This window comes from Ovis aries, chromosome 1 (assembly GCF_016772045.2).
Source record: "Ovis aries strain OAR_USU_Benz2616 breed Rambouillet chromosome 1, ARS-UI_Ramb_v3.0, whole genome shotgun sequence".
NCBI classification, from domain to species: Eukaryota; Metazoa; Chordata; class Mammalia; order Artiodactyla; family Bovidae; genus Ovis; species Ovis aries.
In genome coordinates, this window is record NC_056054.1 from 14,858,941 (window position 1) to 14,877,252 (window position 18,312).

The 18,312-nt window shown below is 39.2% G+C and overlaps 1 protein-coding gene across 2 annotated transcripts in view; it reads left to right on the forward strand.

Moving 5' to 3' along the window:
- Positions 1–18,312, forward strand: part of ZMPSTE24 (zinc metallopeptidase STE24) — a 45,318-nt gene that overhangs the window by 1,410 nt on the left and 25,596 nt on the right. Inside the window, exons 2-6 of one of the 2 annotated variants that reach the window (XM_004001840.6) lie at positions 660–806; positions 8,960–9,046; positions 14,378–14,494; positions 15,037–15,189; positions 16,494–16,635. In XM_004001840.6, the coding sequence (XP_004001889.1) occupies positions 660–806; positions 8,960–9,046; positions 14,378–14,494; positions 15,037–15,189; positions 16,494–16,635 (646 nt within the window). The remainder of the gene's footprint in view (positions 1–659; positions 807–8,959; positions 9,047–14,377; positions 14,495–15,036; positions 15,190–16,493; positions 16,636–18,312) is intronic. The other variant, XM_042246198.2, reaches the window with a different exon arrangement.

Sequence of the window (18,312 nt, forward strand, 5' to 3'; positions counted from 1 at the left end):
TATTCAATTATGCTTTAATGTAACGCCAACTATCAAGGGTTTGTTAAACAATAAATAGAAAAACCATTTGTTGTAAAACCATTGTAGAAAATGCTGTCCATTATGTTGTTTGGAATCTGTTCCCTCTGTTATGTACCATGGGCTGAAATTACTTTTTAGAGTTTGGTATGATAAGAGTTTCTTTCTTGAAGACCTGATCTATTTCTGTCATTTCTCAAATTTCCCTTAATTTGGCTTCTAGAAGCAAATTTAATGACTAGTCCCTGTAGCTGTTAATACCTGTGGTTAGCATATTTACTTTCTTCTATCCAGGGATTTGGTTTCTGTGTTATAGGATATATATTATTCCTGGAATGATTGGTAGTCTTTGTAAAGTTACAATTTTGGTTTACCTGTGCAAACTTAAGTGTGATGACAGCTTTGATTTTAATTTCACCTAGTCAACTAGTTTCAGGTTTTCTCCTTTTACTTTCTTCCACCAGTTTTTAGTGGTCAGTATATTTGATCAAATGCAGTATTTGTGCATGTATAGAGCAAATTCATCAGGCTTAAGTGGCAAGTTAATGTTATAAGCCAGTCAGTATTTGTAAACAACTATTGTAATAAGTAACAAGTTGGCTTGACTATTTCCTTAAGGTGTTTTCTTCAAAATATTTCAGAGACGGGTATATAAAACTACAACTCATGTGCCACTGGAGTTAGGACAGATCATGGATTCAGAAACATTTGAGAAATCTCGACTGTATCAGCTGGATAAAAGTACTTTCAGCTTCTGGTCAGGACTCTATTCAGAGGTTGAAGGCACTGTGAGTACCTTACTTCTTCGAGAGACAGTCTCTCAAATTATTTAATACCTTGTAATGTTTACTTTCATTTTTGTGTTTTGTGATACAAGAGGGTAGGTACCACACCTACAAATCCCAGAATACTTTCTTAACCTTTATTGTTGATAGTAATGAGTGGGAGCAAAGGAGGCAGAAACATAACTGTCAGTTGAAAATTGTGGAATATGGTAACTGTTACCCTGAGGCCACATACCAAAAAGAGGCTTACATTGTAAGTTACTTTTGTAGCAATTTCAGCTTGTTTTCTTGCCTCACTCATGACTCTAACCCATCTTCCACATTGCAGCCCAAGGAATCCTGAAGCACAATTCTGATCGTGTTATTCTATGTAAAACCTTTTGCTGGCCCACTGTTGCTTTCAGAGTCAAGTCTAAATTTCCTGGCATGATTTAAGAGGTCCTTTTGGCTGGGGCATTGCTTACTTGAGCCTCATCTTTTTATTCCTTCCCCCAGATTCTTCCCACTTCTTTATTGTCCATCTCATACCCAGATTGGTTTCTTATGACCTTGAGTCTTTTCACATGCTGCTGTCTCTGTCTGGGCCGCCATTCCTGTCCCCCTTCATCTCCACTCTTGCACTGGGGCCTGATTAATCCCTACTCTTCCACTAGGATCCACCTGAGACATCATCTCTTCTGAGAAACTCTTTGAAATTTCCCCATCCCTCAAGTCTGCGTCAGGCAGCATCCCATCATTATTCCCATCAGAGTACTTACTTAGCACATTGTATTGAACTTGCCTGTTTGGATGACAGCTTGGTAGTTCCCTAAAGACAGGGTACTTTAAAGTCTTGTTCATCATTTTATACCTAGTATCTGGCATATAATAAGCATATAATTCATATTTACTGAATGAAATAATGAGTGACAGATAGTTTTTACTTAGTAAAACAGGGCCAGTCTTTCCCCATGCTAAAAGAAGAGACGCTGTAAAGTACCAAGCCGTTTCTCTGTCTTCTTCTTGTAATCTTTCCTGGCTCCTGACCCTTGTGATTTTTCCTGGGTACTTCTTTAGCCAATTTTCCTAACTGCCCCTCCACAGATATCTGTATGTCTGTTTCTGTACTGTCTGTGTATATAAAACTGTGCTTTATACATAAAATGAGTAAGATTTTTTCACACCGGCACCCATAAGACTGATTCTTGATTTTCCACCCCTGAGAATCATGGACCCTGGAGAAGGAAATGGCAGCCCACTCAGGTATTCTTGCCTGGAAAATCCCATGGACAGAGGAGCCTGACAGGCTATGTCCATGGGATCACAAAGAGTTGGACATGACTGCGCAAGTAAACAGCAGGAACAATGGAAAGTGCCTGCTGTTGTGGTTAAGAGCTGGCTGAACTGCAGTGGCTTGAGTTTGAATCTCAGCTCAGTCATACTAACTTTGTGACCTCAAGCAAGTCATTCAACATTTCTGTGCCTAAAATTTCCATTAAAATCGTATGGTAATAATAGTTCCTCATTCATGTGTTGTTGAGAGGATTGAAAATTAGTTAATATACATAGGATGCTGAGAACAAGGCCAGATCCACTGTAAATGTTCAACACTGTGAGTGTTGTCTATTGTGTTTTTTATCATCATAGTCATGGTTATCACTAACCCCCCAGAACTCTTTTATTTATTCACATTTTTATTTGTTTATGTTTTAAAGACAGATCTGCTACTCTTTATCCATTTATAAAACTTAAAAACTCAGCACCATTCTGTTATTCTGAAATGTGACTCATTCTATGTATCCATCATATATCTAACTGAGCCCAAACACCATACTCTACTTATTTCATTAGGCACAAAATTAAGTTATATATGTTAAATTTTGTTGAAGTTTCTAAGAGCTACTATTGATAAATAGTACGGTATAGAATAATATATACATGAACAGAATCCATAAGTTTATATTAATGAAAAATGGGTATATATTCTTTTTTGAGAAAAGACTAGACTGTTCTTTTAGAGCAGTTTTAGGTTGACAGCAAAACTGAGTGAAAAGTACAGATATCCCCATATACCCTGAGACCCCACATATGTGCAGAACTCTCCTACTGTCAACATCCTGAGTCACAATGACATGTTCGTTTCAATGGATTAACCTACACTGACACATCGATATCACTCAGAATCCATAATTACATTACCATCTCCCTTGGTGTTTTCCATTCTGTAGATTTGGACAAAAGTATAATGACAAATATTCAGCATTACTGTACCACACAGAATAGTTTCACTGGCCTGTGCTCTGCCTGTTCGTCCCTGCCTGCCCTCTCATCCTCGGCGACAGCTGATCTTATTATTATTCCCACAGTTTTGCCTTTTCCAGAATGTCATGAAATTGGAATCTTATAGCTTATAACCTTTTCAGATTGGCTTCTTTCACTTAGTAATAGGCACTCAAGTCTCTTGTGTCTTTTCATGGCTTGATTTTATACTCCTTTTGAGAGAATATTCTGTCATAATTTCTCCAGAACTCTTTTAGGTCCCTCAATATCACTGAGAGAAAGATTCCTAAATTGAAAATAAGGTTTTAGGTACTTTCACTGGTTTTAGGTACTTTCAAAGGTTTTGGGTACTTTCGTCTTTGCTGCAAACATTTTCTTCACATAACCAATTGACTGTAAGGCATTTTTGCCATAAAAGATAAAATAATGAAAAATAAAAGAGGGACATTAAAAAAGACATAATGAAGCATGTAAAATTGATACCAAAATTGAGAAGACATTATTGCAAAATGTAGAACATTTCAATGCATTTAAAACGTGTGTGAATTTGTGTCAATACTGTGTAATAACTAATATTATTTTGTAAATTGTACATAAGCATTTTTGTCATCCAAGTCTTTTGTTCATAGTATTGTATACATTTTTTTCTTGTAGATTTGTCTCATTGTTTAGTGTTGCACTTTTTCACTAAAACTTATTCGTTTGTTAAGAGAAGTATTGGTTTATAAATACTAGGAGGCATATTTGTAACTGAACCCTGTACTGCTTTGTTAAAGACTCTGTACTGTATTTTTTTCTGGTGTATTGTAATATGTCCACTGATAGATGTTCCAAAATTCTATGGCAAATATGGGTTCAACTGTGCACCTTTGAGACCCTCAATGCCTCTTTCTCCTGTGAAGTAGTATGTTTCAAAGTGAGAAGCCAATTCAGTAAAGCCATCAATAACATCACTAACTGCAGGTTATGGTAACTAATTTTGCAGTTGGAACCAAACTGTCAACCCCCAAACTGTCAACCAGTTGTTTTATCTTTCACAAGAAATTTCTTTACAGCCAGTTGGTTATGCAGTGAAAATGTTTGCAGCAACATATTTAAGGCAAAGAAGCTCATGGCAAAAATACAGACAAGTGAAAGTAGTTGAGATTGGCTACCATAATTGTTTCATCAGTTAAAGAAATGAGCTGTTTGTAGCTTTATTAAATGATTATAGAATTGTCTCAGTTCAGTTCAGTTGCTCAGTCGTGTCCGACCCTTTGCAAGCCCATGAATCACGGCATGCCAGGCCTCCTTGTCCATCACCAGCTACCGGAATTCACTCAAACTCATGTCCATCGAGTCGGTGATGCCATCCAGCCATCTCATCCTGTGTCGTCCCCTTCTCCTCCTGCCCTCAACCTTTCCCAGCATCAGAGTCTTTTCCAATGAGTCAGCTCTTCACATCAGGTGGACAAAGTATTGGAGTTTCAGCTTCAGCATCAGTCCTTCCAATGAATACCCAGAACAGATCTCCTTTAGGATGGACTGGTTGGATCTCCTTGTAGTCCAAGGGACTCTCAAGAGTCTTCTCCAACACCACAGTTCAAAAGCATCAATTCTTCAGCACTCAGCTTTCTTCACAGTTCAACTCTCACATCCATACATGACCATTGGAAAAACCATAGCCTTGACTAGTAAGTCACAAAAATTGCATTGACAAATATGTATTATTAAGACTAGTGTGGTTAGAACTGAGTTGTTAGGAACTTCTCTCATTTCCTGAAGATTATGGAAAGTGGCAAAGATTCTGGAAGAGGCATTTTAGAAAAATTAATAAATGGTCTGAAAAATAAAATTATATTGCCTTTTGGGGTACACAGTGATTGCTAGTAATTAGTCTTTCAGACTTGACCTTTTATTATATTTTTACTAATCCAAGCCAAGTTTATTTACTGAGATATTGAGGATTAATATCAAAACTCAGTGCCTTCCAGCCAAGCCAGGAAAGGTATACATGTGTGATATATGTGGATTGTATCTGGTTTTGGCTAGTTTATCTGAAGCATTTCTTCTATTAGAGACATGGTCCAAGTAGGAAATCAGCCTTCAGATGCATGTAGAGGGGTAGAATTAGACACTGTCCTCTTCCCTCACTGATGTTTGATTCTTTGAAATTCATTCACTTACCCCTACAAGGCCATTGTACAATGACAGGGAAAATATTTTCAGTCTCCTTGGCTGTCACGTAAACCATTCTAGGAAAGATGGGTGGTAGCTTGTTTATTATGCTTAATGGCCATAGGAATGGCACAGTTTGTTCTAGGAGATGACAGAGGTAGGGAGAATCCATATATAGAATGAGAGACCTTTGTAATGTGCTATGGCTCAAACTAGAAGCTGCACTGATGGGCTAAACCTGGGGACAGTAACAGTTATCTTCATAATAATTGTATGAGTTGTGATTTTCACTTCATATATTGCTTTTATATTTATTGTTTTGTTTGATGTTTGCAACAGTGCGCTGAGGTTCTAGAAGGGCTTCCCAGGTGGCGCTAGTAAAGAACTGGCCTGTCATTGCAGCAGATGTAAGCGACATGGGTTCAATCCCTTGGTCAGGAAGATCCTCTGGAGGAGGGCATGGAGCAAGACTACTCCAGTATTCTTGCCTGGAGAATCCCATGGACAGAGGAGCCTGGGGGTACAGTCCATAGGGTCACACAGAGTTGGACATGACTCAAGTGACTTAGCCACACACACATTGAAGTAGAAAGTATATAGGCGTTATTATTCTCTTTTTATGGATGAGAAAGCAAAGGCTCAGAGAAATTAAACAGCTTGACCATATAATGGCCAGGTGACCCTCACTGCCAAATGAGAGAACGGAGTTTCAGACTCTGTTCTTCTGAATCTAAAGAAGAAACTATTCTTGAAACTCTAGGACTGGCAACATGGATATAGTAAATTTATCCTTGGGGAATTAGTAAACTATATTTGCCATTAGATAAGAAGCGTTTGTGTTACTTTGAAATCCTGTTCTGTTTGAAAGCAAGTTCATTAGTTCCCATTGTGTTGATTAAAATTAATTGGTTTGTAAGCTTTGGTCACAAAGAAAAAGTACAAAAATTAAATTAGACTTTTTTGCTGTGCTACTTTCTACCCAAGGGAACATAAGAGGCTCATGTGACCAATTACAGATGCCACTGTTCACACAACTGTGACAGAGCACCCAGATATAAAATGTCCCCCCTTTCTGAGACGAACTTTCCCGATATCTCATAGGTGTCACTAAAGAGCCCTCTCAAGAAATGGAGTGGTTGGGGAGTAGAGTAAGGCAGAGCGGAAAATTTTCAAACTAGCTTCTCTAATTTCTGATCACTTCTGAGTGAGCAGTTCATCCTCTTTGAGTCTCATTTTTTCTCCTCTTTTAAGATGAGAAGCAGATAGATTAATATTGTATTTCATATGATTTGTGGCAAGGACTGAGTAAGATAAGATAAATGAAGCAATTAGTACAGTGCTCAACACAAAGCAATGACTTAGTCACTGGGTTTCTCTGGGCAAGTTACTTTCACATTTCTGTGTGTGAGCCGCCTTATCTATAAGACAGAGATTACTGTGCTCCCTAGCCTGGCTGCTTTTCAAGACTTTAGTGAAATAATATATGTGGAAGCAGGTGACTTGTCTTTCTTGGCATCTTTAGTTCTTTTTAAAGGACATCCTGTCTATACAGAGAAACTTTACTGTTGGCTGTGTTTTGTTTTTCGTTCCCCAAAGCATGCTAAACAACATTGGCAATGGCTGTTTCCAAATGCATTCAGAGTTCATATTAAAGCTACCCTTGATACTTACTTAAAAGCTGGACTTTTAATCATAGGTGTTCCAGTCTTTTCCCCAAAGCATTATAAATCCTTAATTCTGCATTATTTATTAGTATTGAGAATAGGATGAAGGAAATGCCATTCCAAGTCAATTAGTTCAACAAGTGGAGCACATACCACACAGAGTGGTGCCAGAGCATGTCCTCTGGGAAAATAGTTTATATCCAGGATTGAGTGAGTTAAAATGGAAATGATGGCTATAGAGTTAAGGGGGCCTTACTTTTAAAAAGCAGTTTATTAAAATAGTGATTTTCAGACTTTGGTTGTATATCACATACAACTGGAGACTGACTCTTGGGCCCCTCTCCCAGTTTCTGATTCTGGTTTTAAGGTGGAGCCGGAGACGTATTTCTAACAGATTCCCAGACGATGCTGATGCTGTTCCAAAGACCATATTTGAAACCTGTGGTATTATATCAATCCCCTGCATACTGGTAAAACTCCAAAAGATGGGGCCTTCTCTCGTGGTCCAGTGGTTAAGAATCCGCCTTGCACTGCAGGGAATGTGAGTTCGATCCCTGGTTGGGGAACTAAGATCTCACATGCCCCTGGGCAGCTAAGCCCATACAGCATAACTATTGAGCCCATGTGCCACAACAAAAGATCCCACGTGCTGCAGCTAAGACCTGAGGCAGCCAGATAAATACTTATAAAAATCTGAAAGATGAGTAGATCAAGTATGAGAGAGAGAGTGGGGAAAACAGGAATGCTCTAATGGGGGTATAATTTGGTATAAACACTTTAGAGAACAGGCTGATAATGCCAAATAAAGTTAAAACTCACCACATATGGATCTAAAAAGATGTGGAGTGTAAAAAGCAAGTTGTAGAATGATAAATACAATATGATCTCAGTTATATATATTCTTAGAAAGCATAGGTAAACCACTATATTAGGCTTCCCTGGTGGCTCCAGTGGTGAAGAATCCTCCTGCCAGGCAGGAGATGCAGGTTTGATCCCTGGGTTGAGAAGATCCCATGGAGAAGGAAATGGCAACCCACCCTAGTATTCTTGCCTGGGAAATCCCATGGACAGAGTAGCCTGGCAGACTACAGTCTGTGGGGTCAGACAGAGTCAGACATGACTTAGCAACTAAACAACAATACCACTAGCACCAAACCACTATGTTATTTATGGATACATATATAAAAATGGAAAGTGGATTGGAAGAACACCTGTGCAATATATGATAATGCCCCAAATTCTCAAAGCCACAAGGAACCATGTCTGAATGGATGGGAATATTTTGCTTCTAACCAAGGAGTATGATCATTGTGTTTCCAAGGCTCCATGGGTGAAAAAACAATATATTGACTCCTCTTGGCCAAAATGCTTCCACAAACTTGGTATCTGTTGTGAGAAGTCATGTTTCGTAAGCATATATTCTTTTCACATTTTTAAAAGCTGCTCCCTCATTCATATGTCTTGTTGGTCTGGTGAATATCTCTGTTCACTTTATCTGCTCAAGACAAAGGGTGGTGCTGAGAAAGGGACCTACTCCTGTGAAACCCTGATTCCCTCCTCAGGATTCACTTTTTCCTATCCAGAGATGGCTCTGATAGCCTGTTCTGTCCCCCAGTTTGGTAGGTGGACATGTTTAGTTACACCAATACTAAAACTTTGTCCTAACCAATAGAGCTGTTTCCTTTCAAGGAGAACCAGTTATGGAGCCATAGAGCCTGGCTTAAATCCCATTTCTGTCACTCATAGGATTTTTGATAAGTTGACTCAGTCATGCTAAGCTTAGTTCCTGATTCTTAAGATCTTTTGAGGTCTTTTGATAAAAGTTTTTTTTTCCTCTCTCTCTCTAAACAGCTTTATTGAGATAAAATAACATATGCAATTCATCCATATAAAATGTATAGGTGAAAAACTTTTGCTTAATGGTCTAACCTTAGTATCTCAGTTGGTTTCTATTTGTCTAAATGTGTATTTTATCCTAAATAAGATAAGTCTCTCTCTCTTTTTTTTTTTAACATACTCTCATATGGTAGTTTCTAGTACTGCCTGAATGTGACCAACATATGCTTTGTTTTACAGCTTATTCTTCTCTTTGGAGGAATTCCGTACCTCTGGAGACTCTCAGGGCGCTTCTGTGGTTATGCTGGCTTTGGACCAGAATATGAGGTATGTCATTCATTAGCATATATTTGTCAGTCTTTTCTTCTTCCTTGGCCAGCTTTCTACTCAAGTTAATTTTTTGGCTTCTACTTAATGAAGGCTTCTCTGTGTAGTTCTCATCCACTTACGTTAAGATAATGTACATTACTGTAGTAAACTCCAGAATTTCAATGGCTTATCACAGTAGTTTATTTCTCAATGACATAATAGTCCAGTGTGAGTATTTGGGGAGTCAACAGGTGACATCCTTTTATGTGGTAAGCCAGAGACCCAGTCTCTTCTTATATGGCTCTGCCACTGCCTAAGTGCACCTATGTTCTCTGCATCCAGCAGGCAGAAGGGATGAGAGGGTGGGGAAGGTGCATCCCCTTCTTAACTCCCTTGGCTCCGAAGTGATACCTGTCCTTGGCATTCACATTTCATTGGTGAACCAGTCATTTAGTCTCAGATGCAAGGGAGCTAGGTAGTGTAGCCTCTGGGTAGGCAGCTGATTCTTAGAAACTGCTCTGTGCAATCAGTGAAAAGTGAAGCATGAATTTTGTTGAACTTATGCTAAGCAGATCCCTGTGCTACGCATGTATAGCAGATACTTTCAACAGAGACAGAATATATCTCCTAGTATCTCCACTGAGCTCCTTGAATTGGCAGCCCACTTCTTCTGGGAATTTTAGGTACAGTGTTGGAATCAAAGCCTTAGACCTGAGACTTTGCCTATAATGGATGCTGGGACACTGTTTTTGACTTTTTCTCGGTAATTGGTCTGTTCTCTCCTTCCTGTTTATGTGAAATGATGCATCTCTTCAACATGACATGTGTAGGTACCTTGGGCTTTAATTCAGCTCATCCTGCATCGCTTTTTGTATACCATTTTCTAAGGAAGCCAAACTCTTTTTAAGACCTCCTCTTCCTGTGATATCTCAGTATTTTGGTAGACATGTCCTGACCTGCCATTGCACTATTGCTTTTTTACTTGCTGTTCTCTGCATTGTTTTGTAAACCGTTTAAGGTGGTTTTCTGTAAACATGACCGGTTCCTAAGAGGCCTTCTTTGACCACTATGAGCTAAAACATCATCCTTCTGTCACTCTTTAGTGAAGCACATCACCTTATTTTATTTTCTTTACAAATGCATTTACCACTGTCTGCATTTATCTCTACTGTCTGAGCCACCAGGGAAGCCCTCCATTTATCTTATTGTTTATTTGTTTACTTTTGATCTATCACCCTGACAAAACTTTTAGGTTATAAGGGGACAGAGACCTTACATATTTTCTTCACTGCTGTGACTTGTGCCTAGAACAGTGCTAGTCACAGTGTAGGTACTTCATAAATATTTGTTGAATTAATGAACCCAATCTATATACATACATATAAAAATATTCCTTACCTTAACAGGAAGCTTTTTATATAATGTTCTTAGATATTATCCTTGCATTTAACAATGTTTTAGAGCTCTCTTTCTGTCTATATATAGATCTTCATTTTCTTTGATGGGTGCCTGGTACTGGCAGCAGTCCTCACTCTGTACCATTCTGATATACACACATTTCAGTTTCCCTGGTTTAGTTAATAACACCAGCCCCTCAGCAGTTTCAAATTTCACTTACCACAATATGTTATGTGCGTCACTGCATAAAGTACAAGTTCCTTGCTAGCTCTTCAGTTCACAGATCACTGTGCAAATAACAGATGCTCATATAGTGACTGATCACATCACTCTTCAAATTCTGCCAGTGGCTGGTCACTGCCCAGGTGCTGTTCAGTGATTCGGAGTATGCAGTTGTGTTGTCTCCTGTCTCCCAGCTGTAAACCCACCTGACATTTCACAAAGATGGATCACTGAAAGAGGGAGTTGGCCAACAAAGGTGAAAGTATAGGGACTTCCCTGGTGGCTCAGTGGTTAAGAGTCTGCCTTCCAATGGAGGGGACTTGGGTTCCACCCCTGCTCTGGGAAGATCTCACGTGTCACGAAGCAGCTAAGCCTGTATGTGACACAGCTGAGAGCCCGTGTGCTCTGAAGCCCGTGTGCTGCAACTGGAGAGAAGCCTGCAGGCTGCAACAAAGAGCCTGTGGGCCACCGCTAAGACCTGATGCAGCCAGATGAGTGAACGCTTAAAAAAGAGTAGAGGAGGGAAAGATTGGTATTGAAATTCACATCTAACGTACATGGTATAGAGGGAAGAGCTGACCAAATTCTTACCTAAAACAACTGTTCTTGCTTTATGTTTTTTCATAGTGTATGAAGTACTAAAGTACCTCTTTCTTGGATCCCAATAGTACTTGTTATATACATGATATTCTTATTTTTGCCAGTTGGACAGGGAGAAAATATTATTGTACTATTATTTCATATAACTTATTGTTGAATGGAAAAGTCAGTAATGAAGCAGCATATGAAAGTAAAAGTATGTGAATGTCCATTCAGATTTTTCATATAACTAGTGTCCTAGTGATGAATATTTAAGGTGGTTCAATTTTTCTTGATTGCATATAGAGGTGTCCATTGTTGTAGACAGGTTTCACATCTATAAGAAACCTGAACTAGTACATACTAAAATCTGAAAAGTAGTTTCCTCTGGAGAGAATTTTGGCAATTTTTATTTCCTTATTTTTGGTTATCTCTTAAGAAAATTTAGTAATGAGCATGTAATTCTTATATAATGAAGACCAATTTCTTCACTAAAAAAAGAAGAGAACTAAGTGGACCTCAACGTATCCTTAGGCATAGGTAGTGTGTTTTTCAACAGGACTTTCTGCTTTCCAGGATTCCCTGATAGCTCAGTTGGTAAAGAATCCGCCTGCATTGTGGGAGACCTAGGTTCAGTCCCTGGGATGGGAAGGTCCCCTGGAGAAGGGAAAGGCATCCACTCCAGTAAACTGGCCTAGAGAATTCCATGGACTGTATAGTCCAGGGGGTTGCAAAGAGTCAGACACGATTGAGTGACTTGCACTCACTTTTCTGCTTTCAAGAATACCAACAAGTGGCCTCATAATTAGCGTCCTTACTTTTTGGCAGTGAGATTTGGCCCAGCCTTTTCCAGCAAGTGCTTAACTTAAAGACTCAGAATGCTCCAGAGTTCTGTTCCCTTGTTATAAATATGAGCTGGAATGAGTAGGTTCATCTCAGACAAGAGGTGAAGTGTGCCATCAGGCCATTTTGGTCTGGATCACTCCACCCTCGTGGCTCAGGACTTTATAATGTTCTGTGTCCTGGAACCTTAAGTTATTCACTTATGGGGCTAGAGCCCAGATCTTGTTGCCTTTGAGAAGCTATAAGTCAAAACCCTTTCCCCTCACTGCCCAGTAGATCTTGTTTCTAAGATGTTTTCTCCTTTCTGAGTTAGAATTAGGGTTCTTCTGAGAAAAGGTCCTGAGTGTTTGTGTATTCTCCAGTTTTCCCAGTGTGACTGTCACACCTCCTTTTTTCAACTAGAGTATTAATATCTTCCTTAACTCAATCATCTTTCTAAACGCTAGCTTACAGTTATCTGTTAGGAGTAGAAGGGTCTTAGAAAAGCGTAGTGAAAAGTAGCATTTGGGGATTGGATTATGAAAATCGTTAAAAGCGTAATGAGTTTGCAGTCTTTTAGAGCCATTACAAATTTTTTAAGTAGAGAAGTTGCATTTTTAGATTCATCTGATGTGTATATAGGATGGATTGGAAGGGGAGGGATTGATAATAGTCAGGGAATGGTGCTGGCTGTTTTAGTGTTTAAGGCAAAATAATTTAAAACACCCTTGCAATCATAGTGTTTAAGGGGGAAATAAGCCCAGTGATTAGGGAATTAGACTTATTAATTAATTAATTATTTGGTTACATCACACACGGGATCTTTTTGGCAGCACCCAGACTCTCTAGTTGTGGCACATGGGCTCTGGAGCTTTTGAGCTTCAGAAGTTGCAGCAAGCATATCCTATACCAAGATTATGTTACTCGCTGTTATTTAATATGGTTATATTTTTTGAAGATGGGATTCTGACTCAGTAATTTTAAAGAAGGTCCTGGAATCTGTTTTGTTTGTTTGTTTGTTTTTTAATATCTCATTTCCCATTTGGGGACAAATGCTGAAATGAATCACCTGCATGTTGTAGCCAAATCTCCTTTCTTCCTCTTCCCTTCTCCCTTTTTCTATGTTTAGAAACATAGTGGCTACATCTTTACTGACAAATCAAATATGCTTTGGTGGTATACTCCCATCTAAAAGAATTCAGTTTTAGGGGCTTCCCTGGTGGCGCATTGGATAAGAATCTGCCTGCCAGTGTAGGAGACCCAGGTTTAATCCTAGTCCAGGAAGATCCCACATGCCTTGGGGCAACTAAGCCCAAGTACCGCAACTATTGAGCCTGTACTCTAGAGCCAGTGAGCTGCAACTATTGAGTCTGCCTGCTGCAGCTGCTGAAGCCTGCAAGCCCTATAGCCTGTGCTCCACAAGAGAAGCCCCTGCATTGAGAAACCCGCACACTGCAACTGGAGAGTAGCCCCTGCTCACGGCAGCTGGAGAAAAACTCACGCATCAGTGAGGACCCAGCATAGCAAAAAATTAATTAATGTTTTTTAAAAAAGAATTCAGTTGTCCACTGGGGAGGAAGAGGGGGAGTGATAATGTGGTGGGAGGGAAAGAGAGGGTTCTGTTTGCTTCAGTGCCCTTTCCCCATCCCCACAAGTCCCTTTGTGCTAATTAGTCCTTGTCTTCCACTGTCTTAGGAAAACATTTGTGAGAGAAATGAGGCAGTTCTTAGCTTTTAATTTCCTAAGGATCTGTTGTAAAGGCAATGAAAGGAATCCTTGAGAACAACTGTCTCTGTTGGATTTGGGCTCTGTGAAAATTTCAGCACACTCTGCCCCACCTGCCCTGGCCCAGCTTTTCTGATGCCCCATTGTGTTTCTCCAGGCCCATCGTCTTGTCATCTTTTGCTTTCAGAGTGCTCTTTTCTTTCTCCTTGCTTTTACAGATTCTGTGGAATTCCTCTGTCTCTTCTGTTCCACTAATTTATCTCTTTCTTCAGAGTAGCACTCCCAGTCTCATCAGCTTTGTAAGCCTCCTGAATTCATCAGCATATGTGGCTGTCTCTCATTTTTAAGTTCTTTTAACCATTTTGTCTGTATGACTTCAAGTTAACTTTCATATGGTGCCTGTGTGATTAAAGAAGTATTTTATTGCCTCCCCATCTTACAAATAAGCCGAGGGTGGAGGTGATGTTTTAGACCTTGTGTTAGCCATAGAATCAAGCACATTGCTCTAGTTATACTTAGTGTATACTCATTGACTTGTTGCCTAGCAATTTGTTTGAGGAATCAATTAATATTTAAAAACTGCCTTTTTTCTCTTGTGTTTAGATCACTCAGTCCTTGGTGTTTCTGCTGCTGGCTACACTTTTCAGTGCATTGACTGGTTTGCCATGGAGTCTTTATAATACTTTTGTGATAGAAGAAAAACATGGTTTCAATCAACAGGTAAAATAAAGAATACAATGTTCTCTTTTCAGTGTGAAGATCTTTTGTGCTTTTGTCCTCTGCTGGTAGTAATTAAAACATAATTTGCTGTTTTGGAGAAGGAAATGGCAACCCACTCCAGTATTCTTGCCTGGACAATCCCATGGACAGAGGAACCTGCCAGGCTACAGTCCATGGGGTCACAAACTGGACCCCATTGGGCACAACTGAGTGACTGACAACAACAACAATTTGCTATTTTACAGCATGAATTAATCTAGAAAAAAGGAACTGCAGATATGGTAAAGATCATAGTTTAAGGTCTTGCCATAAACTCTTCTACTAACATCTAGTGTTTTTTAGCTAATAACATTTAAACAAGTTTATTTTAAATTGTAAAATGCAAGGCATTGATGTATTGTCTTAGGCTGCCTGTTGTCATATAGTCTTTATATGACTGCCTTTTCATTTTTAAAATTGCTTTAATAATGTATCCTTTCTATTCACTGATTATTTTAAAAAGCAGTTTCTTAGTTTCTTGTGATGACTTTTTATATTTTCAGACTTTGGGGTTCTTCATGAAAGATGCAATCAAGAAATTTGTTGTGACTCAGTGCATTTTATTACCTGTATCTTCACTTCTACTTTACATTATTAAAATTGGGGGAGACTATTTTTTTATTTATGCCTGGCTGTTCACGCTAGTTGTGTCTCTGGTGAGTGAAATATTTGTTTCGATTTTCTTTTACAAAGCGTACCTTGATGGGATAACTGTGATTTAATCTTTGTTAGCATCTGTACGGTTCTTAAGAAGCAGAAGATATATAAATAAGTACTCATATAAATTCCCCTTTTGTTTTCTGCTTTTAGCTATAGAAATAGGAGAGCTGACTCTGACCATAGATTTTCCTCTCCTTATACTGACTCTTACAAATTCTAGAAGCTAGTTGTTAGTTACTTTTGATTATCCAGTTGTCAGGCAGTTTGGGGCTGTGCATTTGTGAGTTGCCACCAGAGTGATGACTGACAATTTTGATGACCTTTGACTGAGCTCCAGTGTCTAAAAACCGTGGATATTTTGAAGAGAGAATAGATGTAAGTGGGATAAGAAGAAGAAAGCGTAACTGTATTTGCTTTCTTCTGCCCTCCTTCCCTGCCTTTCCCTTCCTCCTTCTTCCCTTTTCCCTCTGCCTCTTCTTCTCTGTCCCCTGTGCCCCTCCCTTCTCCCTGTCTCCTCCCTTTTCTCCCCCCAGCTCCCTCTTCTTCCTTCTCATCCTCCTCCCTCCCCTTCTTCCTCTCCTCTCCCCCATTCTCCCTGCCTCATGTCTTCTTTTCCTCTTCTCTTTCCCAAATTCTAAACTGCTTCATGGCACAAACACTACGTACAACACAATCAAAATGGCCTATTAACAGCCCCCAGAAAATACCACCTATCAGCTCCTCAGCTGCACTCATGATGAGGTTACCATGATGCTCATCGCTTCACTTCCAGCCAGTGGATTATAACTGCAAAACGGGTGCTAGTTGGACTTACAAATATATGTTGTATGGCTAATTGAAATGAGAGGAGAGAGAGCACAAGAGATGCTCCCAAAATGCTTAAAGAGGTGCTGTTTCAGCCACTGTGTACCATTGTGAACTGCAAGTCATTAGTGTTAGCAGGCAAATTAAGCTCTAGTAGTTCTTTTTTTAGCAAACGCTTTTAGTCTATTATTACCCTGAAAGAATTCCAAGTTATGATGGGCTTATGAAGTGTCAGAAATACCCAAGGTAGTTTTGAACAGACCATTTGGCTTCTTAATTATTATCATCTAGGGATTACTCATTTTTATTTATTTCATCAAACACATATTAAGTGCTTACTGTCTGGTACCATTTGGGGCTGGGGATACCAGAACAAATAAGATAAGGTCCCTGTTTTCAGGGCTGGGAATTACATAATTGTTTCTGTATTGAATTTGTATAGTGAGTCGTTTCTCTTTAAGGACATAATCAGGTTGTTCTAACATTTGCTTTCCAGGTGCTTGTCACCATCTATGCTGATTACATTGCCCCTTTATTTGACAAATTTACCCCTCTTCCTGAGGGAAAGCTGAAACAAGAAATCGAAGTCATGGCGAAGAGTATTGACTTCCCTTTGACTAAGGTGTATGTTGTTGAAGGTAAGGCTCCCTGGGGTAAGAAGGTTTTATTTGAGTAATTTGTTTTAGTTGAGTACTTTATTCTTAAAACTTTAATAAAAGAGCGCATCAGTTGGTTTTTGGGGGGGTTGTTTGTTTTTGTTATTTAAAGATTAGATTTTCCACTTTGGCTTTTGAAGATTTATAAGAGTTGATACCATAGTCCAGGGATAGAAACTGGTGGCCTGATGCCAAATCCTGCTCTTGCCTCTAGCTGCGTTTGTTTGGCTTTACAGTTTTGTTCATTCTGGGCCGAGGCCTTCTTCACTCCTTGTTATGTCATGATACCAGACTGATTTATTCACTCCTGTTACCTACCTGGCTTCTTTAGGTAATGGAACTGGACTCTGGCTTTGTCAGATCCGTTGGCACTGGTTTGGGGGCTTGGAAACAAAACCAGTGTTATTGGCTTTATCTCCCCCAAGAAGACTTCCAGTGTTCTGCTAGACTCTGATTTCACCTGCAAATTACCCAAGGCTGGTACCACTGAGTACTTTATATTAGTTATATTCTGCTTTTCTGATGGCTACTTTTGAGAGTTAAGCTATCTATGTTAGCTTGTGTAAGACTGCTAAAGTCTCAAGGAGTCTTTCATCAAGGAAAGATGAATTAACAGTGACCGGAAGAGTAAAGAAACCTTAGACATTTGGTGGCCAGCTGAAGGCACAACTGGAACATGTCTGTGGGGAAATGGTAGAAAAATAAACCAATGCATACTACTTTAGCCTCTGAGATTATTATTCTTTTAATTAATATTAAACTAGTAGCACAATGATGAGTATAGTAGAACAATCTCTGAGGCACTTTTACTGAGGGAGCAACCTAAGTTGCTGACCACTTAAGTTATAATCAGAAAATGTGAATGCTGATGCTATGACAATAGAGGTAATTGAGAAGATATGTGAAATACACTATCAGTACTATATGATTTTAGCTGAAATAGAGAAAGCTTTATGGAGGGTTTTATGGGACTTTATGGGAAAATCAAGATTTGAGGAGGTGGGGGTAGCATTTCAGAGGACGGGTTGTGGAGCCAATAGGCTTGGGTTTAAATTCTAGTTCTATAACACAGTCCCTTTTTGACTTTGGGGAACTTACCTCTGCTAAACAGTAGGTACTCATCTGTAATGCATATTTTTGTTGTTGTTAGTAATGGTAATAATCCTCAAAAATATTTTGAGTGAATGAATGTTGTCACTAACAGTAGTAACACATATTATGGATTTGTAAACTGAAAGGAAAAATCAAGTGAAAAACTAGTAGTCTTGCTCTCAGAAAATATCAGAGAGCAGGTGATGCACAGAGAGTTAAACTGGTGTGAAATGACGAAGAATGGCTGAGTAGATACTTTAGATTAGGTCATTAGACAAGACTTCTCCAAGCAAATGAATTTAAACTGAGATCTGAAGTAAGGAGCCATCCATGGGGAGACTGTCCAGAGCTTGATATCTTCAAGAAACAGAAAAAAGTTCAGTGTGGCTGCCACATGGCAGAAAAGTGTTTTGACATAAAATCTGAGACATAGGCAAGAGTCAGACTACATAGGCCTTTGTAAATCAGAATAAGAATCTTGAATTTTCAGTCCACAGATAAAGCTATGGAAGGTTTTAGGCAGGAAAGTGACATGGCCTTGGTTTTTAATTTTTAACCTATCTTAGG